This window comes from Equus asinus, chromosome 21, assembly GCF_041296235.1.
Source record: "Equus asinus isolate D_3611 breed Donkey chromosome 21, EquAss-T2T_v2, whole genome shotgun sequence".
Classification (NCBI taxonomy): Eukaryota; Metazoa; Chordata; class Mammalia; order Perissodactyla; family Equidae; genus Equus; species Equus asinus.
Window position 1 is genome coordinate 22,843,732 of NC_091810.1, and position 20,471 is coordinate 22,864,202.

A 20,471-nucleotide genomic window follows, 5' to 3' on the forward strand; every position below is an offset into this window, starting at 1 on the left:
TCTCACTGCCCAGTGGGCAGGCTTTTTGCCCTTACCCTTCTACCCAGCTCTGTGAAATGATGCTCAGTTTCACAAAGTGTGCTCATTGTTTGTGCTTCAAAGGAGAAAGGTATTGTGACACAACCCAAACATTAGCCGTGCTTCTGAGAATGTGGACTGTGGGCAGCCTGCATCAGAATTACCAGGGTAGCAGGTTCAAAATGCAAATTCTTGGGCCTGCCCCTTTACCCCTCCCAGTAGTTGTTTTTTTTTAAGTCAAGTTTACGGAGAGATAATTTACATATAGTAAAATTTACCCTTTTTAGGTTACAGTTCTGTGAATTTTGAGACGCTTATATAGTCATGTAATCACCAACACACTGAAGATATTTCCATCACCCGAATGATTTCCCTAGTGCCCCTTTGTAATAAACGCCCTTTCTGTAACCTGTCTCTGGCAACCACTGATCTGATTTCTGTTCCTATAGTTTTGCCTTTTCCAAAATGTCATACACATGGAATGACACATTAAGTAGCCTTTTGAGTCTGACTTAATTTACTTAATGCTTTTGAGATTTATCCATGTTGTATGTATGTTCGTATGTAAACCATAATTCTTTGTTACCCAAATAGCCATAATTTCCTTATGCTGCCGAAAATATGTTTTGTCTCTTCAGGTATAATTGGAGAACTTCCACAATCCTCGCTGGATTGTTGAGGGGCTGTCTTTTAGCATCGTTAGACAAGGGGATGGGATGGAGAGAGGAGGCGGGAGGTGCACGAGAGTCTGGACAATGACAGCTTTTATCTGTTCTAAGAATTGAAAGAATGGGGAGAGAGATTGGGGGTGCCTGGTTAGAGGGAGCAATGGAGGATGGTTTTGAGTTGTGAAGCAGGACTATTGGAGCCAGAGGCATTACTATTATTGATTATTGGTAAGATTAAATGGTCAGTTAGCAGCAGAAGCAGTAGTGACTGCCTGATCTTCTGTTCTTTGTGCAGCTCCTTTTGGGCCACTGCTAGATATTCCTTCCTGAATGAAAGACTCCTAATTAGCCTTGGCTCCAGAACCCTCCGGCAGATTAAGTGAAGGTTTGCAAGGAACCTTTTTTCTCCCTCAAATGTATTGAGCCCCTTTATTTGGCAGGAACTGTGCTAGGTACTGAATGAAGTGAACGAGTTGCAGCCATTATCCTTAAGAACTCTTACTTTCCTTTGTATCTTAATTCTTATCTGGTATTTACAAATCTTCCCTCAAAAGGTGGGCATGGTAGAGGTGGAGGTCCCAGCACGTTATTGGCAGCACGGGCCTGGCAGAGTTGAAGCAGTGGCCTGGAGAAAAGGCATATGACATATGATCAGAGGACCTGCCTTTGAATCCCCGGCCTGATGTTCTAGTTTGGCCAAATCACTTCACCTTTCTCAGTTGATTTCTTCTTCTCTGTGAGAGGGATGTCTCAGGAAGAGAAATATGCTATTTTAAAATCTGGTTGCTCTTTTCAGTGAAAGCTAAGGACAGCCGAATTATAGTCCTTTTTCGTTTGTCAGGATCAAGGGCTAATCTACATAGGAGTGGTACTCCTGTAGAACTCCTGTAGAACTGGTCTACATAATGCAGAAACAAGAATTTTTAGTTTTTACTTGAAGCTGGAGGGAAAATATTTTGTTTGGGCAAGGGTGGTGAGAGAAAGTGGGTCCTAGCATTAGGCTAGAGATGACAAATTGTTACTCTGGTGGCACAGAAGGAAGGGGCAGAGAGCTTTGACGTCTGATTCTCGGTTTTAAATAGTTTCCTATTCATTGTTAGAATTTTTCTCCAGTAAAGATCTGCTCTTCACAACACGCAGATGTTAATGTGTTTTGGAGACAGAGAGGGCTGTGGGTACACTGAGTGAAGTGAAATAGAGAGAGGGGAGGTAATGAGAACTGGGTTGCAGTCAGAATTTAGGATCAAAAACTGAAAAGAAATCATTAGAAAGTTGTAAGCACTCTCCTTAGGATCCTTGAAATTATTCAGGACTCTCTGTAATTCCTACAGTTATGTGAGATATGGTCTAAAATTTGCAATGTTAAAGGAAAGAGTACAATTTAGGACCATGCAGATATCAGGGATAATATCTACTTAACAGGGTTGGGAGGTTTAGATGAGGATGTAGGTAAAATCACTTCATAAACTAAGGAAATACATCATCATCCCTAAGATAAAACATCTTTCTATAGAAATTTTTTTAAAAAGAAGTGAAATTTTAATTCAATATGGATCACTAATATGAGAATAGTTATCTGGAAGTCATGAGCTGTATGATAGTTTTCTTTCTTTATGAATCCAGTTCAAACTGATAATTAAAACATACATACAATCATGCGCTGCATAATGACGTTTTGGTCAATGATGGACTGCATATATGGTGGTGGTCCCATAAAATTAGTACCATATAGCCTAGGTGCGTAGTGGGCTATACCATCTAGGTTTGTGTAAGTACACTTTATGATGTTTGCACAACAGCGAAATCACCTAACAATGCATTTCTCAGAACGTATCCCCATCATTAAGTGACACTTGACTGTAATTTGGATGTTAGAGCTACAATTTTAAAAAATGGCTCAATGTGACCCAACCATGTTATGTTAGGACATGGGGATTTAGGATCCCACAGTAATAACATCAGGCCCATTTAGTAGGAACAGAAAGTAGCTTTGGTCATGCAATATTTAGCTGAGATTATGGATAGGTATGAGAAAAAGGAAATGATTATGTTGTGAAGAAATGGGAAATAACATGTATTGGGTATATACTAGACATTTGACATATATTGTCTGTCTTAATGCTCATTACTCCCCAGGGAAGTGGTAGTACCTCCACTCTTTAGATGGGGGCTGAAAATCTCAGTGATTAAAGAACGTGCTTAAAGTCATAGCATTCAAGTGGTAGAGCTGGTATGAAGACTCTCACCACCTTCAAGGTCCATGTTCTTTTCATCCCACCATGCTGCCATGTGGGCTCCAAAGGAAACTAATACTTAGCACTCACGCCTTGTGTGGTTCTGGTCTCCTTGTCCCAGTTTCAAACCGAATCATAATTGTTTTTCTCCCAGAGAACTTTTACAGAAAGCTTCTGACCAGACTTTATGAAATGCTGTAGGTGACAAGTATGTGAAAAAGGATGAAATAACATGCTTAAGTTCCAGTGTAAACAGGTTAAATTCCTGGATTGTCTAAAGTTCCATTCTTTACATGGGACCCACCATCTTATGTGAAGTAATTACAGAAACGCTGGCAAACTCTTTCCATTAGTGGTTCTTGCATACAGTATGCACTTCTTATGTTGTGGAACTCTTTTTTTTGTTGTTGTTCAGAATTCACCTTAGGGGTTTTCTCAAACTCTGCATTCTTCTTCTATAGTGGTTTTTAGCTTTCTTTTTCTTTCCAGGTTGGGTGGATGATGCAGTTTCACTTCTAGGTGTTAGGATTCTCTTTCACACTGGTTTGTCATGACCTTAAAGTATTGTAAGTTTCTCCTTTGGTAATTTTTTTTTAATGTAGTACACCGGTGAGTTAGAGATTTGTTTTACCAAATGAGCTTAAAACACCAGCAGCTGGAGAGTCCACAGTCCATAAGCATTGGCTGAGTTGACCAAGTATAAAAACCTGCCAGTGGTCTCTGTCTTTATTTTCTTAATTTTGGTAGGTTTTGGAGTGCAGACCTGAAGGCTAGTTATGCTTCTGAATCAGCCTTTAGGTTGCAAGAGTTGCTAATTGTGGCTTATGGTACCAAAGATGTAAAAATGTTTGTTATGATGATCATCGTTGTCTTAATTTATAATTGCCATCATGGCTCTCCCCTGTAGATAACCGGTGAGGTCTAATACTCATTTTGAGCTGCAACCACCCACAAAAACCACACACATGGCATTTTACTCAAAACTTTACTTTAACCACTACTTTGTGATGCAAAACTGGTGGAATTTTGGGTACTTTCTGTAAAATCGAAATCTTGTATGGGGGTTTTCCAACATTCTAGTTGATTGTTCACAAATGATCAGTATAATGAGGAAGGACAAAGCAGAGTTTGCTAATAAACGTTGACTTCCGTGGTGGGATAGGATGCAGTCTATACCTGAATATTTTCACTTGGAGAAAGCCACCTTGATTGAGAGGACAGATTCTCCTTTTGAAAAATGCAGTTAAATAAGAGGTATTTATATGAGATTTGTAGTCATAAAAGATAGAGAGTTTAAGGAGCTTATCTTTGCCACAAAGTTTTCGGTCTTGAAAAAGTATTCATGTTCAATATTTTCTAATTTGTAGATCATCTTATGAACAAGATTTGAAAAGAAAAGCAAATCAATTTGTATTGTAGGACAAAATACAATTCCACATAAGAACTTTCTGTAAAGGGGAACTGTTATGGGAAACTGATTACAGATAAGATGCTACAGTCCTTTTCTAGAAGGGCCGTAGCATGTGGCAAGAGCTCTCTCAGTATATGGCTAAGTCGGGAGACCTCTGTTTATTCTGGAGCTGAGTCTCTGGGCAAGTTACTTTACCTCTCGAAGGCTCAATGTCTTATCTTTAAAGTTTCACCCCTGCTGTAGGGCTTGGTAGATACAGCATATAGCAGCCCTTGGTGATTTTTATTGTCATATCATTTAAGCCTGCTCTCAAGTATGTATTTTGATTTTTAAAAGCTGCAAAAACCAACTCTCCAAGTATGTTGTCATGCTCCTTTTGTATTTAATATTTTTGTTTTTGTTTGTTTTATATAATATTTTTGAAGGAGTCAATTTCCGTCTGTGCAGCCCAGAAGTCAGACTAACAGTCTCATGATTAGCCTTAAAATGACTATCATCAGAAACTTGCAGGCTGTTTCTCACTAAGGCATTATCCAAACTATCCACGGTAGGAGGATACAGAAATCTCGAGTTGAGTTCTTAATGAGTTAATTACTGTGACGATCTTGATAATTTCCCACTAGCACATCATAAGTCAAGCTTTGTTTAGTTTGCTACTGCAAAGACCGAGTTGCTGGTTTCCACAAATAAAGTATGCTTGCTTTCTAATTGATGTTAGGAAATATTTAAACAGGGTGAAAGAGCAGTTTCTACAGGAGCAAAATCAAGAAACCCAATTTCAGAAAGTAAAACCAAATAAAAAAATTGGCTGAATGAAGAACAATGGGTAAGGAACATGAACTTGGAAGCGAACCAAGTTAAGCTGAATCAAATTTTTAAAGAATGAAATGAAAGAAGTTGTATTTTGTATGTCTATGGAGGGAGTAGAGACAGATACGGTTCTAAGGAAAATTGTACAGGATGGACTATCATTTAAAGCTTTAGGACCCAGCAAACGAAGAGTGGAAGCTTTATGTGTAGGTGGAAAAAGTGTTTATCACTACATGATTTTAGGGACAGAAATAGAAAATGGCAAGATAGCATAAATATTAGAAAAGTGGAGTGGAGTTTCCCAGACCTTTTGATTTAGCAAATGTTTGTTTTACTTAAAGAAATTGGCAAAATCTTGAAATTTGAATTGCTGGTATAGCAAACTTTTAAAATTGAATAATAAAAGCCAAAAAGGCTTTCTTGCATGTTAGCACTATACTACCACACTTGTTACTAAGCCTGATAACACTAATGCTTCATCTAAGTAGGTAAGTTTGAAGGTGACTTGGGCCATGCTCCTTGAAATAGAGGTGTTGAAAAAGCGATGTCTGGAGAAAGGTGAAAGCACAATTACACATCAAAGGCCATAGAAGTTTTCACTTCAAATTTTATGTTTCAATTATACAAGCTTTGTGTTCACACCCAAACTCCAAGGGTGGGATCTGCCCCATGTAGGGTGGAGTGGCATTCCAATTCCATTTATTTTCTGCTGAAGCTGCCAAATTGAATGAAGATTTATATCTTAAGTGACAGGATTCAAATGAAACATGACAAACCTGTAAAAGCTGCAACCTGGACATGTCAACGCAGAACTTTCCAGTGCACTGGATGGGACTCAGCAGACGAAGCACACACATTGCCGTGTCATGTTGGGCAGCATGGGAGATGAAAGAGGAACCCGAGAAAGAGCAAGTCCTTGCTGGCTGAAGCGTGTGTGGTGGGGAAACTGCCATGGTGTTCATAGATACAAGTGTGTATCTATCTGGAACTTGCCTCATTATGGAAAAAATTTTGTGGAGATACGCTGCACTGACTGGAACATTATTCCCTTGTTTTTTTAAGTTATCAAATTTATAAAGCAGAAAGCATTGGTTGTAAAACTAGTCATTGAACTGGAATTTAATCCTGACCTAGTTCCCGATGTTGGGTGGTAATTATTCTTATTTACCAAAGCCCAGAGAAAATCGGTGTTAAAAAACAACCTGGGTGAGCATTGCTTTGAAGGGGAACAAGTTTCACTACCTTTAGGTAGAAGAGTTAGCTTTGTAAAACATCTAGGTTGTCTTGCTGAAGGACTCTGACCACGGGGCATGAACGAAAACAACTGGAGTGTTTAGGGGTTCTTCCACACGGCAGACAACAAGTTAAAGCTCCCCAGGGAAAGCACAGGAGGCGGGCGCATTCGCAGAGCAAGCACTCCCGACTACCATGGTGCGCCCCCGTGCCCAGCACAGCGTGCGGCCACTCATCCAGGAGAATGAATCAACACTGTATAAACACTCCCAGTATTTGCTCAGTCTCCTCAGAGTTATCATTAATCAGGTGAGCATTTTCCGATTTAATCTGGTAAACAAACCAGTTGTACTTTAAATTGGTCCTAAAGAATATATATAATTGGAATAGTTGTTAAGACACGAAGAAATGCCAAAACAGAAGCCACCAGTTGGTCACTGTATATTATTCTGCATCATTTATTAAATATTTATTTTTATATATGCATTTACAAACTTTAAGTACTCATTTCAGAACTCTGCTTTCAATACATTTTTAAACTTTTTTGCAGAGAGATTCTCTTGTAAAATGAGATCCATGTACAAAACTAGGCAACAGATATAAAAGTTTCCTTTCATACTTTTCGTCCATCAAGAAAAGAAATCATGTGACAAAGAAATAAAACCAAAACGTGGCTCTTTCACAAGAATAACATGTCAGTGTTCAACTATGAGTTCTAACGGGATAGATCATATTTCATCTTTATATGGATGTATATAGTTTAATACTTCTTAGCTACTGTAGCATGTTGGTTCAGATGAAGAAAAAATCAACTCTACTGTTCAGACTAGATAATCTAGAGACCATCAATTATTCATTTCTTCATAATGTGACACCAACATTCACCTAGGAGATGACATTGTTGGCCAGCAGTATGCGTTTATCCCAAACGTTGCATAAAAAGTTCCCTTTAAAAAATTCATTAACTTCACAAGCTAAAGTCTGAGCCTCTAATTTAGCTCTCTTATTTAAAGAAATAGTTTAAATGATCAATTCAGAAGCTTAAAAGTATCTTTGAAACTAAAGTTGCTTTTCTTAAAATGAATGCTGACTTGACAGTTCATAGACTTGGAGCACTGTTGCTTTAAGACAGAGGCACTAACGCCACTAGCAACGAGAAACAGTATCACCACAGGGTAATTATAGGGTACAAAATGCCCAGGGGCCTGAAACTCACTAGTAATATGATTTTGGCAGCAGCATCATTTGATATTTAACCATTTATTACATAGTATTAACACACCAGCTTCAAAGATGTGCACTCCCTTAGGATACTCAGGAGTTACAAATTTATTGTGATTGCATAATTCGTATTGCACAGTTTTGTAAAAAACATAAATACTGGCTATTCTAGTTTTAAATACAAAATACATGTCATATACTTTTAAACTATAATCTGGTTCAAGTGCAAATCAGGTGCTTTCTTTAGTCCTTCCAAAAAAGGCATTTTTAATATTTTTTGGCACAACTGAAATTTCATCATGCCAACAATTCTAATTACAATACATATATCCAAACCTTGAGAGTAGCAATCATATACATACAGTATAAAACTGAGTATTTACAAATGTACTAAGCATAAATGTAACCTTTGTGGGTGAATCAGAACTAATTAGCCATACCCACACTAATAATAATTAAAAAAGGTAAATACGTTCTCTTTATTTCATTTGCTTATGCTGGTTGCTGTGGGTTGACATTCATGTGAGGAGGATGTCCTAGAAGACCAATTCTTTGTTTCTGCTTCCTTTGTTCTGTCATCTGGAAAGTTAAAAAGTTTCATCATTAGACCCAGACATTTCCTGTACGTCAAATCATATACTGAACCATAGATTTACCTCTGTGGTTATGGTTTATACTGAAACCCACTTTCTACAAATAGTATACCATCACTGTATCAAACACACAGAACTTCAAAAAGGACATCTTCTTAGGCAGACTGGGGAATTCTGTGACCTAGTCATGCAATGTGACATTCAGAAGTATTGCTTCCTACTTATTTCATAAAGAAAGAAAAAACAGTAAAGGCACAGGATTCTGGATTGTCTCCCACATCCATTTCCAAATGATTTAAAGACTCATTGGAAAATAGTGGCTTTGTATGATAGTAACAACACATCAAACTTGAGAAAAGCAGTGTGTTTAGAATCCCAGGTTTGAGAGGGATTAAGTCCATGGTCTTCAGGGGGTCCTGTCCCTCTCTCCAATGACTCTTGAATAGTTTAGGTTTGAGAGGAAAGAGTTATGGAGCACATCTAGAAAGATGGGAAATGTCCTCACATCTCCCTGAGATCCAGAGTGACTAAATACCGTCAGTACGGCTCCGGCGCTTGGTGGTGACTGCTCCTTGCCACCCGCAGACACTGATTGCTTAAGGTCAGGAAAGACCATTCCTAAGACTGGTCAAAGAAAAAGTGCTTTCAAACCCAAAACAAAAGGTTAGTACTATTCGTTTGGCTGCTGAACTGAATCAGTTCTTATATTGACGGGTATCTCGCTCTGTTCTGGGCATCTTCCTCTGCATTACCAATTAACCCAGTCAGTCCTAGCTCTGGATTTGCCGCTGGGCATTTAACTCAACTAACATAAACGGGCTATATGAAATACATTTTAGATAAAATTGTCGTCTGCAAGTGCCTTAAGGTCTGGCTTCTAGATTTTTGGCTTCCTAAAATCAGAGAGAAATCAGCTTATAGTAGTAAAAAGAATGTGGGCTTTGGAATCAGACAGACCTATTTCCTTATGGTTTTATGTTATTTAACTTCTCAAAGTGTGTTTCTTCATTCATATAATTAGGATGATAATTCCTATCTCACGGGTGGAGAATTGCGAGGATGTATGTAAATTCTTAGTACAGTGTCTGTCACATAGTAGATGCTTAAATCTCAGCTTTCACTTGGACTAATTTTTGGTATAAAATATCCTGAGAAAACATAAAGTAGGAATAACTTACCTAGGTTCAGTTTTAAAGTGGTTATTTTTTCTTATTCAAAACATAGCCGTTTTCCTTTCAAATCAAGATACTGTTTTTAGGCCTTTGTGAAATGCCTTCTGTTATAATTTAGAAGAGAAGTTCACATGGAGTGAACATTTCCAAAAGCTAGCTTTTAATAAAGCTTTTTATAAAGAATTGAATTAGGATATTCCAGCTAGCCTGTAAAGTTTCGTAGATGAGTGACAAATCTTTAAAGGGAGTGTTACTCACTACACTATATTTCACAGATTCAGCTGAGGAAGGAGAACCTAATGTGACACTTGGCATAAATTCACAATTAGATTACAATGTAAGGAGCAATTCCTTCCTTTTACTGCCTGATATTTCAGATACTTTGCTCAGAATTTTTCCCTCAACTATTTCCTTGGCAGATAACATTGAGAGGGAATCCAGTAAAACGTAACTAAATTTAATAATCTCAGGCAATCTAATGGATTTAGGAATCCTGGTGGGCTCAACTCCTATTGAAAGATACTTTATTCAACGCTTCCATTTAAAGCTGCTGAGATCTTTCAACTGTCAAAGTTGTCCTTTAAAGCTTTTTCTGTAATTTTTCTATAAATAACTAATTATATTTCAGATAACCTTTTATGTAGGCATATCTTCATGCCTATTTGTTAAATCAGCTTTTCTTGACTTTACAATCTGTCAGTTATTCAGTTATTCTCTCAACTTAAAAGCCTCTAAAACTGTATTCCCTGCAGCCAATGAGTCTTCAACTGAGGGCACGCCTGCCTTCCCACTTCCACAGCCGTCACCTGCTACCTCACTGGTGGCCCTATTCTAACTTTCTAGGTTTGTCTTCCTAAGATAATGATCACATCACCCTCCCTCCCTCATAAACCGTAAAGCTCCCTACTGATGTTGGTCAGTGGCCAAATTCTTTGCTCAGGCAGTCATATTGCTGGCAATTTCAAGTACCTAGTACATACCTCTCTAATTTTGTTTTCTATTTCTCTAGAACAATGGTTCTTAAGCTTTGGCATGCACAGAATCACCCAGAAGGTTTGTTAAATCACAGATTGAAGGGCCCACCCACAAACAGAGTTTCCGAGTCAGTAGGCCTAGGGTGGGGCCCATGAATGTACATTTCTAACAAGTTCCCACGTGATGTTGCTGTTGCTGGTCTGGGACCACACTGCTGCTCTAGAAGAGCTTTTCATTGAATATCTCTGAAACAGGCCAAGATCACTGTGGGTATATACGATATACTTGAATACTTTTTTTTAAGAAACATATTTTGGGTCCATAGATCATTTTTCTCAAGTGACATAAGATCTCCGCAGTTGAGCACGCAAATTTGATGTCATTTAAGTGACTAATAAATGAACAGGAACAACTGCTGAAATACTTGGCCCTTTTGGCAGCGGTCATCATCCAGTTACAATTCTAAGGGAAAAAACCAAAACCCCCAAGGACTAAATCTGGCCTGTAAGAAACCAAGGTCAACAGTGCAGGCCAGCTAGGTTTCCTCTGGCTCATTAGTGCATATTCTCTCACATGATTTCTGGCTTTATGAGCTCAGTTCTACCTACCTACCTATCTACATACATTCTCTCACACACAAACACTATATATATATCTATATCCATAGATCTTATTTAAGGCATCAATATTATCTGTTATTGTTACTTATATCAAAACAAATAGAAATAATGACCAGACGCTATACTTAGCATATTCTCACATAGTATTCTCTCTGGAAATGTGAAACAAAATTGACTGGATGAAAATATCCATCAGATTCAGATCTAAGGTAAGTAACTATATTCAAAATTCTAATACTGAAAAATCTATTTTGAACAGTGTGAAATGTCCCATTTGTAGCAGACACATTTAAAATCCTCAGAATTCCCATTTAGCTGAGACTGAACATTTGAAGCAATGCCCTTCTTCATACCTATATAAATACAAAGCCTAGCTTGAATTTCAGCATTCCTTCTTTTGACTCAGTCTATATAAGAAGCAAGGAATACTGTGGCTTTACAAGTCAGAGGCAGCCAAACGTCTGAAAGATCTTTCCTGAAAACACTAAGTGTAGAGTGTAGATGAGCATATTTTAATCTACCAGTATTGACCTCTAAACCATGGCAGGCTGGGACAGGACAGAAGGTCCATTAACAGCTCACGAAGGCTACAATCGGGTTTATAACAGATCTTAACAGTCTGAAAAACTGCTTTCATGTCACAATATCGTCTTGGTTACTCAGATTCTAAACAGCCAGGAAACTCTAGTGATCAGAATTAATTTTTGAAGTCCTATAAAATCAGTCATGCTCACAACAATGAGCCTAAAACACTGAGAAATAAAACCAAAGCATCTCTGGAATACAATTATATTGACTTAATATAAATGTACACATATTGTTCACATTCTTAGAGTTGATCCCTAATATTCTGTTCCTCTCTGTTTCACCTGGCAAACTCTTAAGCTTTTAAAGCAAGCTCTTCATTACCACCTCTGAGAGGGTTTCTGTGGCAATCACTCTAATCCTCTTCCTAAGATCAGGTTGAATGAATGGCCCCCTTTTTCTTCACTTCCAGAGCAATCTGTTCATACTTCTGTTACATACTTACCATGTTGAATTATAATTTATTTGCTTACTTATTTGTCTCCCACTCTATACTTTTAGTTCTTTGACGAAAGAGAATATTTATTCATCTTTGTAACCCTAGTAGCTAGGGCTGCCCCTGGTCAATAGCTATTTCATAAATGGTGGTTCAAAGAACGAGCTGAATTAACTGGAATACAGTGCCATTCCTTGAGCATGCCGTGCGTTTTCATGCCTTTGCTCATGCTGATTCCTTTCCTGGGATGCCCCCTACTGCATTTCTCTTCCAACTTGGAAGTCACCTGCTCGTGAGAACGTAGAAGCTAAACTCCTTTACACACCACACCTCACACAGGACTAAGTGCCTCCTCCTCTGTGCTCCACGATGCTTAATTCATGCCTCCGGTCCTAGAATTTTTCATTCTGTATCATGTTGTTTGAGGGCTACTTCTTTCTTGCTAGATGATGGGCTTCAGAAGTTACCTTAGTCCTCTTTTGTGGTTCCAGCACAGAGTAAGGAACACAGATATTCAGTAAGTTTTGTTTAATATTCCATTTTCCACCTCTAGGAAATTATTCTAACTTTTTGTTATTCCTTCCTTCCTTTCGCAGCTAACGTTAAGGAGATAACCCTCTTGCGTGAAAAATGCCAAACGCTGTAACATGCTAATATGATCTGAGTTTTCAAGCATTTCTTGTATTCCTAACAACAACAAATAAAGGTCACTGTCCTATAGGAAGCCAGTCACATTTTCAAGAAAGTGAACCTTTCTCTCAATATTTGCTCTTTTGCATTATGAAGAAAACATGCAAAAAAATTTTAAGTTCTTACATTAGTTCTCCTCCTTGGAATAAGAACGTAAGAGAATCAAATTTAGTATTCAGAATCTCTTGGGAGGGGAAACTTCAAGATGAGATACATCATTAAGTAACATGCAGAAAAGCAATTTTAATCAACTGTTCTTGGCAATAATAGAAAAAGTAACACCACTAATCAGATTTTTACTAATACCCTTGATAAGAACGTTTTCTCCTAAAATTGGTATTTTAAGAAAACCACCACCAAAGAGGTCAATAACAAAGATTACAACCAAGGACATTCACATTTAAACTATCATTGCTCCATTATTCTGGTTTTTGGACCCGAAGATCTGCAAAAATATCTAAGTGATGAAGCAATTTTTTTATTTTCCAGCTTTTACCACTGAATGGTATTCTTTCATAGCTGTTTTAAAAAAATATCACAGAGCCTCTTGCTCATTAATCATTTATGGGGTTTTTATTTTTAATTCAAGAAATTTTTCCCTTTGGAGGGTAGGAATTTTCACAATTACCATTCAAGAACCAGCAGCTCTTTAATATATCTGCATGATTTTTTATGCATAACAACTTAAGAAATCTTTATGATTGTTATACACCAAATTTAATAAAATTCAAATAATTTCAACAAGGTGATTCTCAAACAAATGCATTAACAGTTTATTAGAATTTACATAATCAAAAGAAAATGTTGACTAATTCTTTTTGAAAGAAGCAAATTTTCCCCAATAAAAGCAGCTATGCTGAATTTTTCCTGTAATTCTGGGCACCTTAAAACCTAAGCAGATCAGTCCTGGAAAAGGCACTAAAGAATATGTTACTGGCATTCTCATACTTGTTTTTAGCCTATAATATCTTCTAAGAAAAAATGGTTCAATTTCAAATTCATCCACAGGGGAAAGGTTTTCTGAAGAGTGGTTCCAACTGCCAACTTTAACACAAAAAATATAAAAAGGGCTGAAGCCAAGCAGTTTAAACCATACTGGTTTTAATGTCATTTAATGACCCTTAGTCCATATCTAATCAAGTAGTACATATTTTGTTTAAGCCAAAATTTTGGCTTAATAGAAACAATTCTACCTTGGATTTTAAAAATGCCAGGTGTCTACTACACTCGGTTGTATGAAATGGCAATGAAAGTGTCCTCCAGGCTGTTTAAGTGTGTGATGTGACTTCTGAAACTTTAAGCCTCTTTTTTTAAAAAAAGAATAAGGATTTAAATAGTCAACCATGAAAGTCAAACAGGTAAAAACAAAACAAGTGAAAACAAAAACACATACAACACAAAAAAATCCAACCCAGACCACAGGGTCAGGACTTCCAGCCCTGGCGTTGTCACGTTGAGTTGGATAAATGTCCCAAGAGCCTCCTGTGTACCTTCACATCATCCCTAATAAAATGAGGGAATTAGGGGAGCTGACATCTGCGGCCTCAGGTACCATCTACACTTGTGATTTTTTCTGCTAATTCCTCAGCTCAACTCGCTCCTTGGACCACATTCACTGATTTGCAAAGTGTGCACTGCAGCAGCTTCAGTTAACCCTCAGCGAGCAATTCAAAAGAAGAGATTCTTAGCATTGACAAGACGGGCCAAGCCTCCAGGGAAGGGCTCCCATGGTATTACCCCCACAGAATTCCCAATAACAGTTTCTTTCAGACATATTTAAAAATGGTACCATTTTATGGATAGCTGAACAGTTGCTTTTATTTGAGTCTGTATTAGATCCATTTCTTTAAGATTTTTTGGCATCTAATTTAAAACACTTAATTTAACTGAGATTCTTGTAGCCACAGCTCGCTCAGAAGTGAGAAGGTAACTAAAGCATTGCTAAATGCTTCAGGAAGTTCCCCTCACTCTTCAGGGGGGTAACAAAAGCAGCTGTAGCAGACAGTGTACTCATGAATCCTCAAATGTTTCACAGCGGGGGTAAAAAGTTAATAAAATAAGAAGCAAAGTAATCTAGTCGGGTCTTCATTAGTTTTACTTATTTAGGTTATTACTCATTTTAGGTGGCTACCAAGCTCAGCACTGTAGACGGTCTTCATAAATAAGGCCTTCTGTTCTCATTAGTCTTTTTTATTTGCATCTTAATACATGTGAAAGAAAAGAACTTAAGGCCAAATGGTATCTTGGGGCACAATTCGGAGTAATTTAGTTGGAAAAGAAATATAATTCAAAGTAAGATTGTTAAAAGGGCTGTGTAAACCATCTCCAAGAAGAGCTCATTCTAGACGAGGTCTTCACTAGTTATTACGTACCTGAGCATAATAAATCACCTGTGGGTATACTTTGCAACTTACCTCCGGGGCAGCCTTGCCTGATACCTACTGCTGTGCAAAATTGATAATCTTGACTGTGGAGTTGATTAAAAAGCTTTCAGAAACCCGTACAGAATGCTGAACGGTCGCCATGTTTGTACAGAATGATCCCAGTCAGCTATGGCAGAGCACCTTCTCACCATCAGGGCAAAGTCCCTGGACACAGCTGCCTCTGACACTCGATAAGCCCCTGGTGACTGAGTGTTCATTTTAAGGGGTCAAAAGAGTACATAGGGTTTGTACAAACCTGCCCCCCACTTACTTAAAGGGGCAAAGCGTCTGTCTTCTGGATGCGGAGCAGGATGAAGCAGTATTTCTGCACACTGTTAAGCTCTGTGGGAGCTGGGCTATGTCTACATGGTTCGCTGTTTTATCCCCAGCACCTGGCATAATGCCTGGACTATGGTAGCCACTCATAAGGATTTGGCCAATGAATGAACCAAAAGGAGCATTTCCACAACTGTGGTTTATTCCAGGATCCTGAATTTAAATATCTTAAGTGAGGAGTTGATAGATTTGAGGGCTAGGAAGCAAAACCAGCAACAGCATTTAATCTTCTATCAAGGAATAAAGTAAAAGGTGTATGGCTTTACACGTTGTGTTTGTTGTAGGACAGCACTTCATTCAGGTAGTCTGCATTTTCCAATTTTATTGTTTTTTCCTATTAAAACCTTGTCCTTAACAGCACTGAAAGTAGTTTCATGGGCCTATGCTGGAAAACAGCAGTGAAGGGGGGTTGGAGGGGAAACTGGTGGACTAAATGAGTTTGTCCTCTGTTGTCCAGATCCCTTTTCTATGCATCCAGGTGATAGGAACTTCAACATCTTAACATGAGCACTACTGATTTTCTCCTCATCAAATGCGGTGTGTATGTATGATTGGGGTTGGGGGTGGGTGTGTGTGTGTGTGTAGGCAGAGGGGATTTCTTTTCATTACCTGATCTTTTAATTCTGACAGCTGGCCAGAAAGATTCGTGACAAGCTTCATGGTGGACTCCAGCTTCTCCTGTAGGTTCCGCAGCTCATTCTGTTCTCCTTCAGAATCGCTGCTGACCAAAGACATGGCTCTCATCCTGGGGAACCAGTCAAGGTTTCTTTCCTAGAATCCACATTAAAAAAACAGTGGAAGTCATTTCTAGGAATAGAGATAAGAAAGGCAATCTTACCATGTCATCTTTTCTTTGGGCCAAGTTTCCTTAGGCTATCTCACAGAACTAATGTGCTATATATATTTTTTTAACCACTCAGTAAATATCTTTCTAACTGAATACAATTAAACTCTCTTAATTCTTAGAAGAAGTCACTTTAAAATTAAATATAGGGGAAAAGTAGATTTCCAAACAAGATTCCTAATCTGCCGAAACGAATACTGCCACTGTGTCTCTGATTTTTGCAAATCACATGGCTAATAAGTTTTGGGTTTTAAAAATTGTGGGAAATATACATAACATTAAGTTTGTCATTTGAATCATCTTTAAGTGTATCATTCAGTGGCATTAAGTGCATTCACACTGTTGGGCAACCATCATCACCATCCACCTCAGGAACTTCTTTCCTCTTTCCCCACTGAAACTCCATCCCATTAAACAGTAACTCTCCCATCCCTGGCAACCACCTTCTATTTACTGTCTCTGAATTTGACTACTCTACATACCTCATACTGTGCTGTGTATTTTTAAAAGCATTATACTTGGAAAATCATTTCCAAACACTCTGGAAGTGAAATGAATTTTAAGATCCGGAAGGTTCTGGCATTTACCAGATATGTATATGTGTGTGTTTGCTTAGTAGGGATTGTTAAGATTGAAAATGGGAATGGGCTCCTTGTTCACTTTTCCTGTTTGTGAGCTTATGGAAACCACTCCTCTACTTTTGTTTCTTTTTCCTTCCAGCCTGAAATGGTTGATGGGTGCTGTCAATTGGTATATGAAAGGCCCACTCAATCTCCTCAGCCTGTCCATCTCCATCCTTTTCTTTTGATGTCTATAGCTTATACCTGTAAACAGTGTTCCTCACTTCTAGTTAACAGAACGTGACAAGACTCCTCCTCCCACCTCGCTTCCTTCTGCCCACATATGCCTTTCTTCTGAAAAGTATGCCTCATAGGTAAGTTCTGTATAGAGAGGCAGGAATGAACAGTAAGAAAGCTCAATCAGCATGAGATAAGGGGAAGAAAACTGACTCATTACTCATTCTACATCTTTCTGGTATCACTTCTCACCTGGACCATTTTGATCTCATCAGGATAAAATCTAATAGATATTCTAACACAAATCATGCCTATCCCCCATCAATACACACACACGCACAGAATTTCGTTATTGTTGCTTTGTGTACACCAGGGGTCAGCAGAATTTTTCTGTATAGTACATATTTTCTGATAATAAATATCTTCAGCTTTGCAGACCATATAGTCTCTGTCAAAACGACTCTGCCACTGTAGCCCCCAAAGAACCACAGAAAATACATAAATGAATGGGTGTAGCTGTGTTTCAATAAAACTTTATTTACAAATTCTGGTAGCAGGCCAGCATTACTTACTTTGATTTTACTTAAAATAAAACACAAAATTCCACAAGAAATGTCTAAATATTAAAAAGCAAGTGAGACAAACTGTGTCTTGGCTCCAGATATCCACAGTGACTACTACAAATCTAGCAATATAGAAGCCAAACAAGAACCAGTTGAAAAATATTACAAAGAAGGCATCCTGCACCACACTGGCAATATGGCATCACATCTACTTTAGAGCGTTTGCTTCAGACATCCGGGGAGTCTAGTTGGTAGAAACTCACTAGCCACTTGATAAATATTAGTGGGAGGGAGGGATGAGGATCAGCTCTGTTTCCTTCATGGGCCCTGCTAACGAATGCTTAAATGGTAAACCCCAGCTGCTTGAAACGGCAGTCTCCACCTTCCTAAACCAAAGACACTGTGACAAACCCTTCATTCACATGTGACCTAATGGTAGCCTACATTCCTTTTCTTCAATTTCCCACCACAGAATAATGGGCAAAAGACCATTTGATAAAATATCCCATTTCAAAGATGACCAGCCTAAAAATCTGAAGTGTTGCCATGTCCATAAGTGGTTTTCTGTTGTGTGTCTACAGCGAAGGAGAGGGAGAGAGCAGACATGTGAGAACACTGAAGCATGCTATCAACACTGGACGGCAGCTGAGGTAACGTATCACTGATTATATCCACTGCTCCTGTGTCAGTCCTTCAAACTCTGTCACCTTCCTGCTGAGGAAATAGCATAGGTTCAAGGTCCGTGCAACTCTAAGGGAGGAATGAACCTAATTGTTCAGAAGACGACACACGTAGGGGACCGGTGGTTGGCGATTGCTCACTTTCACTCGGGCAAACTGGCTCCCGTGAAGGGAGGAGAGACGATGTGGGCTGGGCTCTGAAGCCATGAACCCAAAGCACGATGGCAGGGAGATCACACGGCACAAGGCTGGCACAGCAATTAGAGGCCCCAGGTATCCTCGAAGACTGTGACAAATTTCTGAAGACTGACCCAGGGGAGAAGAACAAGCCAAAGAAGAAAGATCCAAAGTCCCAGTTAAACTGTGAGACTCTGAGGAGCATAGGGACACACCATCAATCGGGTGTGACAGACTGTCATGCCTGGAGGGGCTGAGAGACCACTAATCCCACTGTGCTATCTATAATGCAGACCACTGAGCCCAGAAGGGAAAGTCACTTGTCCTTAGGGGGAGGGAGGGGGGACAAATTCCTATCTTTCAAGGGGGATCTGGAGAATGATCTGGTCTTTATAAATTGTAAACTGCTATTACTGAGTATAATTTTGGGGGAAATATTTGATAGTTCTTTGGATTCAAATCAAAAGTGTAAGCACTGTTAGATCTCTTGGAAAAAAATATTTTTGAAAACATAACAGAGCCAACAAATTCTTAAAGAGCACTTACCTTATGTGCTTGGTGCTGAGGATACAGCAGAGAGCCACACACATGTGGTCCCTGCCTCCTGGACCTCTTTAAAGTGGAGATGGCTGTGATACCTAAGTATGAAATATGGTTCCTGCCATCAAAACACTTGGAATTTAGTTAAGGAGAGGGAACATTTAGATTAAAAGAAGAAGAAAGAATGGACTAAAGCAGGCCATGCTGTGTAAACTGACCAGTAGAGAGCGGGGTCAAAGTCAGAACTGACGACCAGTGATGAGTGGCTGGAATCCTCTTTGTGAAAGGCATGGGCCTGAAGGCAGATTAGTGCTTGGCCAAACTAGGGGCAAGCACGAGGGCATTCTCCAGAGGGGCCTGGCATGGTGAGGAATCCAGTTTGGCTGGAGTTGGGGCTGAGGGCAGATGGGTAGGGGAGCTCAGACTGTCGAACAGCAGAGTGAGCTGTGGGATGGACTAGCGTGGGAGAGAGACAGGAGTAAAGTGGGCACAGAATGAAGAGAGCCTGGACAACGGGGCTGCAGAGGGAAAGGGAAGGAAGGAAGTGATGTGGCGTCCCCACAAAGGCCCAGCCTGCCTGCCTCAGGTGCTGGCAGAGAGAGGACATGTGGGTGCTGCTTTAGCGAGGAGCTAGAACTCACCTGTAAGCTAACTTATTACTGACATGCAAATGAATGCTAAACTGCCTAAAATGGCTAGAGAATTCATCCAAAATCTGGCTCTCAAATCTTTCATATGTTCACTTGCTTAGCAAACCCTCCATAAAAATAGAAAACACAGATTTCCAAACAGAGTCCACGTTAATGAGGTCTTCAAAAGAATACAGAGTTGATGCAAGAGTCTGCACATAGCTTCAAGTTTAAGGAACAGCTTCTCTTCCTTATTCTAATAACAAGTGACCAAATGACTACAGATTAACATGTGAATCTTCCCGTGGCAGATTCCTACCTTCTCTCGTGGCATATGTGATTCCTGGCCTCCCAAGCATGGTTTCAGAGAGGTCTCTGAACAAATGCCAAATGCACGGATTCATCCAACAACCGTTTCCTGAACATTGACAATGTCTGTGCCCAGCACTGGGCTGAGTGCTGAGGGTCAAGATGAGAAAGGCAAGGTCCCTGTCCCCAAGGTGCTTTAGCGGAAGGACTGCAGTCACGGGGGTCTCTGGGTACTGTGCTTCGCTTTTGTGGAGCTCCACTCTAGCCCCAGCTCCAAGTTGTGAGCACCCAGTGAGTATGTGCTGGATGAATGAATGGAGTCCCCTGACGTTAAGACGGCTGCTATTGGTGTCTGTGCTCCTCACCCCAAAGGCTAAGGAGATGCGTTCAGATCCTGTATTTGTTTCTGATTTGTGCGTCTACCGATGGGATACCTGTAATCCTGAGGCATGAAGGCCTTGCCCATGGGGAACACAAAGTCAGAGGCAGAAAAAATGTGTCTTTTTA

At 39.3% G+C, this 20,471-nt stretch overlaps 1 protein-coding gene across 6 annotated transcripts in view; it reads right to left on the reverse strand.

Moving 5' to 3' along the window:
* Positions 1 to 6,816: 6,816 nt before the first annotated feature.
* Positions 6,817 to 20,471, reverse strand: part of ITPR1 (inositol 1,4,5-trisphosphate receptor type 1) — a 318,989-nt gene continuing 305,334 nt past the window's right edge. For all 6 annotated transcript variants that reach the window (XM_014868346.3, XM_014868351.3, XM_014868350.3 and 3 more), the window contains 2 exons: positions 16,035 to 16,196; positions 6,817 to 8,174 (listed from right to left, as the gene is read on the reverse strand). In XM_014868346.3, coding sequence (XP_014723832.2) covers positions 8,088 to 8,174; positions 16,035 to 16,196 — 249 coding nt within the window. In that variant the 3' untranslated portion in view covers positions 6,817 to 8,087. The remainder of the gene's footprint in view (positions 8,175 to 16,034; positions 16,197 to 20,471) is intronic.